Genomic DNA, 12,913 nt, shown 5'->3' with positions numbered 1-12,913 from the left:
GAAAACCTGTGTTGGTGCCCCATAAGCTTCCCTGCTTTCCGGGAGAGAGTGTTCAGACTGTGGGTGGAAAGAGGACCTTTGACCCCTGACCCTTGCTCTCCTACCATGAGGAGTCACCCTCAGTGAAGGCTTGCTGCTCCCTGGCTGTGGAGACAGAGGAGCAGAAGAGAGACTCCTCCTGCCCTCGATGGCCCCCACCCCTACCCCGACTTCCAGCGGCCTCTGGGACTCTGCCGGGGATGTCAGAGGCCTTGGTCCTGGGTTCCCATCCCAGCTCTGGGTCAGGCCGGGTTTAGTGGGCTGCCCCTTCCCAGTGCCCTGGGGCTTGCGGGCGGTCCCAAGGCGTGGGAGCATGGGCTTGGGTGCTGCCCACCACCCCACCTGCTTCATGGCTCTCTAGGCACCTCGGGGGGAAGCCCCTGGGGAAGCGGGGGGGGGCTGGGTCACTTCTGGGGGAGCTTCTCACCCTTGTGGCTCATCACACCCCACTGTAGTCCTGCTCCCTGGAGCAGGGCTGCGTGTGCTGGGGGGAGGGCACCCCCTGGAGCCTCGTTGGTGTGTCTAACCGTGTGCACTTTTATTTCCCCTCCTCCCCCGCCCCCCCACCCTCCCTCCGCATGCCTGTCCCTGTGTCTCCCCACACACGCCACCCTCCCCCGGGGCATGCCCCCCTCACGGCTCCACCTCCCTGACACCGCATGGCTCGCTGCCTGGCGCACCGCGGCCCCAGGATCACTCCGGCACACTGGGTCCCGAGGAGTTCAAAGCCTGCCTCATCAGCTTGGGTTATGATATTGGCAACGACCCCCAGGTACTCGCCTCCTGCATGGAGCACGCTCAGGGGTGGCATCTGGGGCGAGAAATAATGCGTTTTTCCTTTTTCTCTTCTCTCTGTCTGGATCTCCTGTCCCCCTCCTGTGGGCCATGGGGCTCGTCCTCTCCTGCTGTCTCTGTCTGCCCCATCACTGGTCCACCCTCTGCCCTCTGCTGTCTTTTGTGGCAACCTGCTGGGTGCCCGCTGTCTTCCGTCCTCGCCGCTCTTCATCCCATGGGTGGATATTTGCATCTCCCTGCTCTGTCTTCCTCCTGTCTTTGGACATTTCCACCGATGTGTGTTCGCATCTTCTCCTATGTTCCTTTACCCATCCTGACCCCCAAAACCATAAATCTCATCCCCATTCTGGCCATCTGTTCCTGTCCTGGCCCTGGGCCGGCCCTTCCTCTTCCTGCCTTCCCGACCCGCCTTGTGTCTTGGTACCACTGCCCCCCACAGAAGAAGACAGGCATGATGGACACGGATGATTTCCGCGCCTGCCTGATCTCCATGGGTTACAACATGGTAACGTAAACCCCACCCTCTGTCTGCCCTGGTGAGAAGGCAGCCAGTTGGCAGGAGCAGCCAAGTCCCAGGAGTGGCAGGCTGGAGGCCCTCAGGCTAAGGGCTGCCCTCCCTGGAGGAGCCCCAAGGCCCATGTCCTTGGGGAAGATGGCTCCCTGAAAGCCGGCCCGGCCACGGGCCTGTGTGTATCCGGGAGGCCTGGCCTCCTCGCCTCAATCTCTGTGCCACTTCATCTTCTGGTACTTCTCACTCCCACTGTGGACAGCTGGGCTGACCCTGAGGCTGGCAGGAAGGACTGGTGGTGTGGGACATCCCAGGTTTCGGGTTGGCATGCGTCACCTCACATGGAGCATGGAAACTGAGACTTCCACCTCTGTCCTGGCAGTGGCTCTGGTCGGGCCTGCCGCCCCTCTGCATTGTCACAGGCCATCCCCCACCCCCCAACCTTCCTAGTCTATCCCCCTCGCACAGACATCCTGAACAGGGCAGTCAGGTGACTCCTGAGTCATGGTGCCAAGTGCAGGGCCCACAGGCTGCCCAGCACGGGGCATGGGCATGGGGCTAGGAGCAGTGAACCTGGGAGTAAATCCCAGCCCTGCCGTCATTAGTGTGTTGCCTCAGGTGAAGTGGGGGAACCCTACAGGACTGTTACAAGGATTAAATGAAGGAATTTAAGTGTGTGCATGTATCTGGCATGTAGAAGATATAGTGTGGTGGGGAGAGAACAGATTCTAGAACCAGACTGCCTGAGTTCAAATTCTGCTGCTTCCTGGCTGTGTGACCCTGGGCAAGTCACTTAGCCTGTCTGGGCTTCAGATTTCTCATCTATACAATGAAGATAATAAAATACCTATCTTTATGGTTGTAGTGAGGATTAAATGAATTGAAATAAAGCTTTTAGATTAATACTTGATATGCTACATAGGTGTCAGCCATTGTTAATCATTGTTGTTATTATAGTTATTATCAACATGATTATTTGCTCTGAGAGGAACCCAGGCATCTGCAGGGTGTGGGAAACCCTGAGCTGGGTCTCCCTTCTTGGGTGTTGTGTCCCCATCATACTCTTAGGACAACCCAGGTTAGGTCAGGGGGATGTGCCCTCCTCTTCCAGCCACAGGCTGCTCTGAGCCCCTAGGGTCTTCAGTCCATATGAGATATTCCCAGCAGGCCATGGGCTGACAGGCCTGGGGTTGGCTGTTCCCTCCAGGGAGAAGCAGAATTTGCCCGCATCATGAGCATTGTGGACCCCAACCGCCTGGGGGTAGTGACATTCCAGGCCTTCATTGACTTCATGTCCCGCGAGACAGCCGACACAGATACAGCAGACCAAGTCATGGCTTCCTTCAAGATCCTGGCCGGGGACAAGGTGGGTGTCCTATGGCGTGGGCACTGTGCTGGGGTGGCAGGCACTGGCTGGACTGTGATCTAAAGGGGTGAGAGCTGGAACATGAACTCCTCAACCACCCCTTCTACCAGGGTCCTTTGGCCTCTCCTTGTTTGCCACTTCTACCCATTTTTGGAATGCCTTGGGCTCAGCTAAGGTGTCAGGACACAGGATTAGTGTAAGTGACCCTTCCAGGATCACTGCATGCCAGTGAGGGACTCTATAGCTGGGATGAAATGACGGGTGGCAGACGGGAATAGAGTGGTGTGGATGTGTGATTGGACTCTTGGAGTCCATCTGACGATCCCTGGGACTTCACCCTTGGTATCATCCTGCGCATCAGCACGGACTATAGTGGGAGCAGGAAGAGGGACTGTGGGACCCAGGAAGGAAGCATGTCTCTCGTGTTTTCTACCCTGAGCAGTGATCTACTCTGGGTTTCCCAGTCTCCCAAGTACCCTGCAACACTCCACCTGGCAGTGGACGGATGCAGGGGGTTATCTCCATGGATGCCAGAGGCTCAGTCCAAGTCTCCACTGTTCTGAGATGGTCATTGGTAGACCTGGATGTCACCCAGAACCACAGCCATCTCCAGTCCAGGGACCTGAGGGGATCTGTAGAAACGAAACCACAGATCCCTCGAATGTTAGAGAAAAGACTCACAGAGCAGCCAGAAGAAATGGTGGGGGTGGGGTGGGGGCCTAGGGTCTGTGTTCTGTTCTGTAAAAGTCACAGTAAATCCTTATGCCATCCTTCCTTCAAAACTGAAAAGATTCAGGCCAGGCACAGTGGCTCACGCCTGTAATTCCAGCACTTTGGGAGGCTGAGGTGGATGGATCAGGTCAGGAGTTCAAGACCAGGCTGGCCAACATGGGAAAACCTTGTCTCTACTAAAAATACAAAAAATTAACCGGACGTGGTGGTGTGCACCTGTCATTCCAGCTATTTGGGAGGCTGAGGCCTGAGAATCGCTTGAACCTGGAGGCGGAGGTTGCAGTGAGCCAAGATTGCGCCACTGCACTCCAGCCTGGGTGACAGAGTGAGACTCCGTCTTAAAAAATACTGAAAAGAATCAGTCATCGAAAGCAAAAGCCAGTAGGGAGGGAGTATAATTTCTGAAATGTCTGTCTGTAAGGGAATAAAGGCTGAACCTACAAAGAAGTCCCTAAAGGTCTGATTTAAGTACAAGAACAACGTTATTTGCATCATAGCACCTTGGAGCTGGAAGGATCCTCAAACCACTTAGTTGTAGTGGCTAATTTTGTAGAGGAGGAAAACTGGAGCCCAGCTAGGGGCCTGGTCTCCCGACTTTTGGATTGACAGTGGCAGCTCCACCCTCCCTCAAACTGGTTCCGAGGGCACTCTGGCAGAGGTAGGGCATGGTGCAGGGCGACTACCTTGTGGGTCAGAGCCCCCAAATGAGCTCTCCTGGATCTTGAAGCTCCTAAAAGAAGCAGCTTCCAAGTAGACCTATCATGAGCAAACCTGAGAGAAGGCAGATACCCAGGCTGGAGCTGCTTGCATGGGGAAAGGCCCACATTTCTGCAAAGGAGCTTAAGATAGCCTGGCCGTATTTGGGAAGCAGTGATGCCCAAACATGGATGGTGTTCTTAATCTGCTGGAGGGCTCATTAAAATTAGACTCTCTGTCCGAGGCCTCCGGAGAGCTCAGCTGAGTGCGTGTGGGGTCCCTCCGGGAACCTATACGCTCCACCAGAGTATCTGCTGATACTGCTCCAGCACGCAATTATGCAGACTAGTGTGATTCAGAAGATGATTATAGGTGTAATTGGCACATGGAATTAGATTGGAAAGTGGCTTACAAAGTAGGTACTGAAGTGGAAAACCTGAGAGAATTTTAAAAATACATGTTGCGTATGCGGTATCTACATGTGTGGATGTTTATGTCCGTACATCCTGTAGTTCCAGGAGGGAGGCAAAATGCAAACGGCACATGCTGCCTTCACGCCGCCAGGCTTTGCGGCTGTGTCGGGCCGCGCCGCTTTACGGCTGCTGGACTTTGCGGCTTTCCTGACCACTCTCTCCTCGCAGAACTACATTACCATGGACGAGCTGCGCCGCGAGCTGCCGCCCGACCAGGCTGAGTACTGCATCGCGCGGATGGCCCCCTACACCGGCCCCGACTCCGTGCCAGGTGCTCTGGACTACATGTCCTTCTCCACGGCGCTGTACGGCGAGAGTGACCTCTAATCCACCCCGCCCGGCCGCCCTCGTCTTGTGCGCCGTGCCCTGCCTTGCACCTCCGCCGTCGCCCATCTCCTGCCTGGGTTCGGTTTCAGCTCCCAGCCTCCACCCGGGTGAGCTGGGGCCCACGTGGCATCGAGCCTCCCTGCCCGCGAAGTGACAGTTTACAAAATTATTTTCTGCAAAAAAGAAAAAAAAAGTTACGTTAAAAACCAAAAAACTACATATTTTATTATAGAAAAAGTATTTTTTTCTCCACCAGACAAATGGAAAAAAAGAGGAAAGATTAACTATTTGCACCGAAATGTCTTGTTTTGTTGTGACATAGGAAAATAACCAAGCACAAAGTTATATTCCATCCTTTTTACTGATTTTTTTTTTCTTCTATCTGTTCCATCTGCTGTATTCATTTCTCCAATCTCATGTCCACTTTGGTGTGGGAGTCGGGGTAGGGGGTACTCTTGTCAAAAGGCACATTGGTGCATGTGTGTTTGCTAGCTCACTTGTCCATGAAAATATTTTATGATATTAAAGAAAATCTTTTGAAATGGCTGTTTTTTAAGGAAGATAATTTATGTGGCTTCTCATTTTTAAATCCCCTCAGAGGTGTGACTAGTCTCTTTATCAGCACACACTTAAAAAGTTTTTAATATTGTCTATTAAAAATAGGACAAACTTGGAGAGTATGGACAACTTTGATATTGCTTGGCACAGATGGTATTAAAACAACCACACTCCTATGACAGCTCTTTGCCTGCTCCTTGCTTGATGTTTTCTGGAAGTGTGTGTGGAGTCAAGGATGGTGTGGGGCACCTGTATCTACTCCTAATGTTTTTGACCCTGCTGTGTTCAATCTTCTTACACTTCGGTTTCTTCATTTTAAAAAGGAAAAGGTAATTTCTTCACAGTCTCCTATGAGTTGGACAGAAAGTCATGTATGTGTAAAGGACTTCTTGATGATAAACCCCACCTTCATTTTTCCACGGCATCAAACAGCTCTGTGACATCTGCATTCCCCCCACTCGTTTTATTTTTGCTGCAGGGAACAGCTTGAGTTGTCTCTTAAGAGTCATCTCATCCCTTGCTATTCAAGATGACCCACAGATGGCAGCTATTCAGCATCACCTGGGAGTTCATTGGAAATACAGAATCTCAGGCCCCATCCCTGAATGCCGAATACTGTGTGTACTGCTCTAGCTTCTCCAGAGTAAAAGATAGTCTCTATAGGATGCCGTCTGCTCTGGCACCAGGGCCCCTGAGCCCATGCCTTTTATCTGACCTTTGTTTTGCAACCCGTTACATCACTGGCCCCCTGGGCATCCTTTGAATTTCATCCTTGACCAATTCTCGTTGTAACCGGTTCCAGCTTGCTTTAAATGATTGGGTGGATGGAATTCTTCCCATTGACAATTGACAGGTGGCAATTAATTGTTCATACGTCAGTGGGATGAATCCATTACATCTCTTTCCTGCCTAATATTTTTATCTACCTCTGACTTTTTTGTAGGGACTTTGTTGATATCTTCATGAAGGCCCATCTCTCCTCTCTCTGGCCTGTCCATCCCTTAACAAAACCGTAATGACTGTTCTGGGTACCAAATCTGTGGCAGGAGTGTGACCTAGCTGCCACCCACCTCCTCCATCACTGGACCAGCTCATAGTTGTCTCTTGGACATGGGGTTAGTGCCCAACAAGTGTAGTCATTTGGCTAAGTGAGTTACTAGGAGGGAGAACAGATTCAATTTCCTGAGGTGGTGAGGAGAGACTGAAGGCTTTGCCAGTTCTTTGGCCTATGCCAGGCTCTCTGGTACTTCTGCAGGTGGCATGAGCTGTGTGAAGCGCCTCTGAATTTAAGGCTCCAAAGCTCTCCAACACAAACAAGACTTTAGGGTCTGCATTATGGATGCCAAGGGAAGAAATACAACCTCAACATCAGTGCCTGTCAAGGGAGGCAGATGTGAGCTCAAGTCTGTCTGTCCCCGGCCATTTGGATTACCTTGGGCAAGTGACCTCCTTGAATGGGGCCGATAATGTTGCTTTCATTCTCTCCCTGGCACACAGTAGGCATTTAATAAGTGGCAATGGGTATTGTCCCTAGAGTTGTATAAAAACCAGCTCTAGCAGGGCGTGGTGGTGCATGTCCGTAGTGCCAGCTACTTGGGAGGCTGAGGTGAGGATCACTTGAGCCCAGGACTTTTGAGTCCAGCCTGAACAACATAACAAGACCCTGTCTGTAAAAGGGGGGAAAAAAGTCAGCTGTGCTTTGTTACGCTGTTCAAAATATTCTTAAAGAAAAAGGCCTGATTACAGAAAAATATCATTAAGGGGAACCCGCTTTCAGTCTCTGTGCCGAGTAGTAGTAGGCTGAGTAATGGTCCCCCAAGATGTCCATGTCCTAGTCCCTGGAACTCATGATTGTTAATTTATATGACAAATAAGACTTTGTAGATGTGATTAAGAATCTTGAAGTGGGGAGATTGTTCTGGGTTATCTGGGTGGGTCCTCAGGGAGCAGGCATGTCAGCATCAGAGGAAATGGGACAACAGAAGCAGGGGTTGGAGTGATGTGAGGCCACAAGCCAATGAATGCGGACAGCCTCTAGAAGCTAGAAAAGCCAGGGAAACAGATTCTCCCTGAGAACTTCCAGATAGAATGCAGGTCTACAGACCCATTTTGGGTCTCTATTCTCCAGAACTGTGAGATAATATGTTTGTGTTGTTTTAAGCCACTTCATTTGTGATAATTTGTTACAGAACCATAGGAAGCTAATATGTGCTCCATCGTTCATGCCCTGGGGAGCTGGCTGCCTCCCTGATGTCAGTGACCTGTGGCATAGGCATGACCTGCTGGAGAAACTGCCCTAGCTTCAAAGGTCTGAGTGTGCAACATTGGCCCTTGGGAGGCTGCCTTAGCTGCTGGACTTGACCTCCTAAGCCTTAAAAGCGCCATCCATGGAGAGGGGAGAAGGAAGCTTCCAAGCTCTGAGAGCCCAAAAAGGCCAGAATAGCTGGGCCCAGAAGGAGATGTAAGGCTTCCTGTTGTCTCAGATGCAGGAGCCAGAGGGCAGCCCAGCTCCAGGTAGGCACCAGCCACAGAACTGGAAAGCCCTTGGGAGGCTGAGGTCCTGCCTTCTCTCTAGCTTATCTTGGCCTCTGTCTGTGTGTCAGCCTCCCTCCTCTCCCTGCAGCCCAGCTTTGGGTGCACACCTCCCCATGGTGGCAGAGGTCAATTCCACAGTGCCTAGTGTTGACATTTTCTTGACACAAGAGACTAGTCCCAATTCCAAATGTCCAGGATGCACTTGGCCCAGTCTGACCTGGTCTGATAAAGTGATGCCTGTCAGTGGATGAGGCTGGGGCCATTGCTCATGGGCTAGATTGGGTATCACCTTTAGGATAACCCAAAAGGTGGCCTCATAAGAACTGTCTCAATTCATCAATTTTCACATTTTAGCATCTCTGATATCGAGATACAGCATACAGTCGATCTCACTTTAGGATTAATGGTGTCTTAGAATTGCTGTTGGCCAGATAGTAGTCATGACTTAGTGTCATTGCCTGCCTATTTGAGACAGGAATGTGAGTCCTGTCTGTTTTCTCAAAAACTTCCATTAATCTTATCTCCTGGTAAGATCAAGCTCCGGTATCAAAACTTGCATAGTGGGTACCCAGAGAGAAAATGCTGATGATCATGGTGTAGTACTGGCTTACGAAATGCTAGCCAGGGTGCAATGGCTCATACCTATAATCCCAGCACTTTGGCAGGCTGAGGTGGGCGGATCGCTAGAGCCTAGAAGTTCAAGACCATCCTGAGAACATGGTGAAACTCCATCTCTACTAAAAATACAAAATTAGCCAGATGTGGTGGCGCGTGCCTGTAATCCCAGCTACTTGGGTGGCTGAGGCAGGAGAATCACTTGAACCTGGGAGATGGAGGTTGCAGTGAGCCAAGATCATGCTGAAGGAAGGAAGGGAGTAAGGGATGGAGGGAGGGGAGAGAGAGAGAGAAAGAAAAAGAAATGCTGCATTTTCAGTTCTATTGATGGCACAGCAGGCAACGGTGTGTGAAAAACAGGCACTTAAAGACTCTGGGCCAGGCACGCCTGTAATCCCAGCACTTTGGGAGGCTGAGGCAGGTGAATCATGAGGTCAGGAATTCGAGATCAGCCTGACCAACGTGGTGAAACCCTGTCTCTACTAAAAATACAAAAAATTAGCTGGGTGTGGTGGTGGGTGCCTGTAATCTCAGCTACTTGGGAGGCTGAGGCAGGAGAATTGCTTGAACCCCGGAGGTGGAGGTTGCGGTGAGCCGAGACGCCACTGCACTCCAGCCTGGGTGACAGTGCGAAACTCTGTCTCAAAAAAAAAAAAAAAAAAAAAAGAAGAAGAAGACTCTGACAAGGGATTCAGAAGAGAATTTTAGCAAATTTGGTTTCCTCATATTGTACATGATACATGTCTAAAAAAGTCTGAGCTCTTTCAATAAGTATATAATAATGTACATATATGAGTACATAAAGAACATAATAAAATTCTAAAGAAAGCATTGTGTTATGGTTTAACTGGTTACACTTTTTCTTTATAGCTCATAAAATAATGGAGCATCTATAAATCTGATCATATCTTAGATTGAGGATAATATGGCCTGTGGGCCCTATTGCCTGTCAAATCCCCCAAATCTGGATTCTATTTTTGATGGAAGAGGAAAAGAAAGATACATCCTAAACTTAATCCAAAGGCAATGTAAGGGATGTCTGGAGGGCCTGGGCAGGTCTTCGGAATGGAAGAAGTCTGTGAGAAGTTAACCTGGTGATACCGATTCAAAGAGCCTGTCAAGTGAAGCCCCCTGAAATGGGGAGAATAAGAATCTTAGAGGTTGTTCAGTAGAAGTCTTGGAGTGCATTTTCAGTGGTTAAGGGAAAAAAATGACTACTCTTAAAAGTTTAGAAACCAAAGTCGCCCTTCATCCCCAACTGAGGAGCCACCTAAATCTGTTGAAGTTCCTTCTGGGGTCCAATCCAGAAGCCATCATAGCCTTCAGGGTCCATGGAAGAAAGCAGTTCCATCACAGAGAGCCCAGGAGTTCAGCCAGGGAAAATGCTCACTGAAAAGCAGTAGAAATGGAAGCTGTAAGAATATCAGGTCCCTCTGGGCGTGATGGCTCACGCCTGCAATCCCAGCACTTTGGTGAGGCCAAGGCGGGCAGATCACCTGAGGTTGGGGGTTTGAGACCAGCCTGACCAACATGGAGAAACCCAGTCTCTACTTAAAAATACAAAATTAGCTGAGCGTGGTGGTGGGCGCCTGTAATCCCAGCTACTCGGGAGGTTGAGGCAGGAGAATTGCTTGAACCTGGGAGGCAGAGGTTGTGGTGAGCCGAGATTATGCCACTGCACTCCAGCCTGGGCAACAAGAGCAAAACTCTGTCTCAAAAAAAAAAAGAAAAAGAAAAAAAGAATATTAGATCCCTAAGCTGCTATAACTCATGATAGCTCCAACAAAAATATAAAAATAAAATAACTCATGATAGCTCCAACAAAATTATGATGTCTCTGGGACATCATAAAGGAGAATTACTTGGTCAGTCAGAGGGAATTATAGAACCTAATAAGGAACTCTCAGAGTAAAGAATGTATTGGAGGCTGGCTGACGCCTGTAACCCCAGCACTTTGGGAGGCTGAGGCAGGTGGATCACGAGGTCAGGAGTTTGAGACCAGCCTGGCCAATATGGTGAAACCCCGTCTCTACTAAAAATACAAAAATTAGCCGAGCGTGGTGGTGCGTGTCTGTAGTCCCAGCTACTTGGGAGGCTGAGGCAGAAGAATCGCTTGAACCTGGGAGGCAGAGGTTGCAGTGAGCCGAGATCGTGCCACTGCACTCCAGCCTAGGTGACAGAGCGAGACTCCGTCTCAAAAAAAAAAGGAAAAGCTCAAGAATTATGAAAGAAGGTTACTACAGGACAAAGAAGGTCTTTGAAACCAGCTCCATATACAGATGGAGGTAAATCATGAGTTTAAAAAGTTGCTGGTGGCTTCTGTTGGGGATGATCTTCAGTATCACTTTGAGTGTCTAGTCCTTGAGAAAAATCAGCTCATTTTAGAAAATGAAGCCCTAGGTTGAAACACAGCTCAGCTTTCCAAACAGTTAGAACGTATGTTAATACAGTGTGATGTATGGCGAAGTAAATTCCTTGCAAGCAGGGTAATGGCAGATGAGTTAACCAACTCAAGAGCATCAAGAGCAGTTTTGCTTTTCTTTTTTTTTTTTTTGAGACGGAGTGTCACTTTGTTGCCCAGGCTGGAGTACAGTGTTGCAATCTCGGCTCACTGCAACCTCTGCCTCCCGGGTTCAAGTGATTCTTGTGCCTCAGCCTCCCAAGTAGCTGGGATTACAGGCACCCATCACCACGCCTGGCTAATCTTTGTATTTTTAGTAGAGTTGGGGTTTTGCCATATTGGCCAGGCTGGTCTCGAACTCCTGGCCTCAAGTGATCCTCCTGCTTCAGCCTCCCACAGTACTGGGATGACAGGCATGAGCCACTGCACCCAGCCTCAAGAGCAGTTTTACAGTGTCAAAAACGTGATGCACGTGGGGCCATACAGGATCTCCTAAGTGAACGGGAACAGTTTCATCAGGAAATGATAGCTACCCAGAAATTATTGGAGGAGCTCTTAGTCTCCTTGCAGTGGGGAAGAGGGCAACCTTACTCCCCTAGTGTACAACCCCACAGCACAGCAGAGCTGGCATTAACAAATCACAAGTTGGCAAAAGCAGTAAATTCTCATCTTCTGGGAAATGTTGGCATTAACAATCAGAAAAAGATTCCATCGACAGTTGAATTCTGCAGCACCCCAGCTGAGAAAATGGCTGAAACGGTTCTACGAACTTTAGATCCAACTACCTATACAGAGAGCTCGCCTGATAATCCATGTTTTGAGTTTTCACCAACCACCTTACTTGCTGCAAAGAAAAATTTTGGATGATTCTAGGCTAGATATGAAAATATAACTTTCAATTCCTGCAGTCACTGCCAGGGAGAACTTACTGCCCTTTAACAGTCAATATATTGGAGGCATGCTACAGGTACTTGCTTATTACCCAAGAGTCGTTATTATTTGGGAGCTGGGGTTCTTACAATGCTGGAAGTAATATCACTTCCTATTTACAAAGTGTATATACCCAAAGACGTTTTACTTACTAGGCTCCAGACTACCCCTTCTTAATAAATATCTCAGGATAATAAAAGAATGAAACTGTATTTAAAATTTAAATACAGTTGCATTTTTTTCTTTGAGCTTATACAATGTTTTAGAAACAGTCTACTTTTTATAAATAGCAAGTTGGATATTCTTGTGTGTTAAACTGTATTTAATATTTAAAATAGAGAATACTTTCCAAGCAATACATGATGCTTTTCCTAAAGGACTCTAAAAGTAAAAGGTTCTATAACTTTCTTTTAAGCACTAAATTATTTATCTTACTGGATATTTTATATCAACAGTGTTAATTTAGTTACACTAAAGCAAGGGTAGGCAAACTACAACCATGAGTCAAATATGGCCACACCCATTCATTCACTATTGTCTAGGTTGTTTTTGCACTATAGCTGCAGAGTTGAGTAGATGCAGCAGGGCATGTATGGCTTGCAAAGTCTACAGTATTTACTGTTTGATCCATTACAGAAAAAGTTTTCTGACCCCTACTCTAAAGTAATTGTAGTAGAAGGCCAGAGGGCTTTCTTCCCCTTTATGGTAATTTTTTGAGCTACAAAAGAGCCTTGGATAAGTGGATGAAGGGATTAATCTTTTTAAAATAAATGCTATAAGTTAGAAAAAGAATAAATATTTTAGAGCCAAATTAACAAGTACTTCAGCAAAACATGTTAGTTTTATGCAGGGGATTCTGTATTCTGAATGGACACAATCGGACATAGATAAAAGTAACAGATTCTTAACTGTTGACTCTTTTTAGCAAATGCAACACA

General features: G+C 48.5%; 1 protein-coding gene and 1 pseudogene across 3 annotated transcripts in view; both read left to right on the top strand.

Annotated features, from left to right (window-relative positions):
- The window catches only part of ACTN1 (actinin alpha 1), a 105,144-nt gene extending 99,666 nt beyond the window's left edge, over nucleotides 1–5,478 (top strand). Inside the window, exons 19-21 of one of the 3 annotated variants that reach the window (XM_054447520.2) lie at nucleotides 731–811; nucleotides 2,550–2,708; nucleotides 4,778–5,478. In XM_054447520.2, the coding sequence (XP_054303495.2) occupies nucleotides 731–811; nucleotides 2,550–2,708; nucleotides 4,778–4,936 (399 nt within the window). In that variant the 3' untranslated portion in view covers nucleotides 4,937–5,478. Of the gene's footprint in view, nucleotides 1–730; nucleotides 1,340–2,549; nucleotides 2,709–4,777 lie in introns of all 3 variants that reach the window. The other 2 variants (XM_054447521.2, XM_063651687.1) reach the window with 2 other exon arrangements.
- A 7-nt stretch (nucleotides 5,479–5,485) lies between these two features.
- Nucleotides 5,486–11,984, top strand: LOC129012353 (golgin-45-like; annotated as a pseudogene).
- Nucleotides 11,985–12,913: the final 929 nt, after the last annotated feature.

Source organism: Pongo pygmaeus, chromosome 15 (genome assembly GCF_028885625.2).
Source record: "Pongo pygmaeus isolate AG05252 chromosome 15, NHGRI_mPonPyg2-v2.0_pri, whole genome shotgun sequence".
Taxonomy (NCBI): domain Eukaryota; kingdom Metazoa; phylum Chordata; class Mammalia; order Primates; family Hominidae; genus Pongo; species Pongo pygmaeus.
The sequence above is the reverse complement of the archived record's forward strand: the minus strand, read 5'-3'. Positions and strand labels throughout refer to the sequence as shown.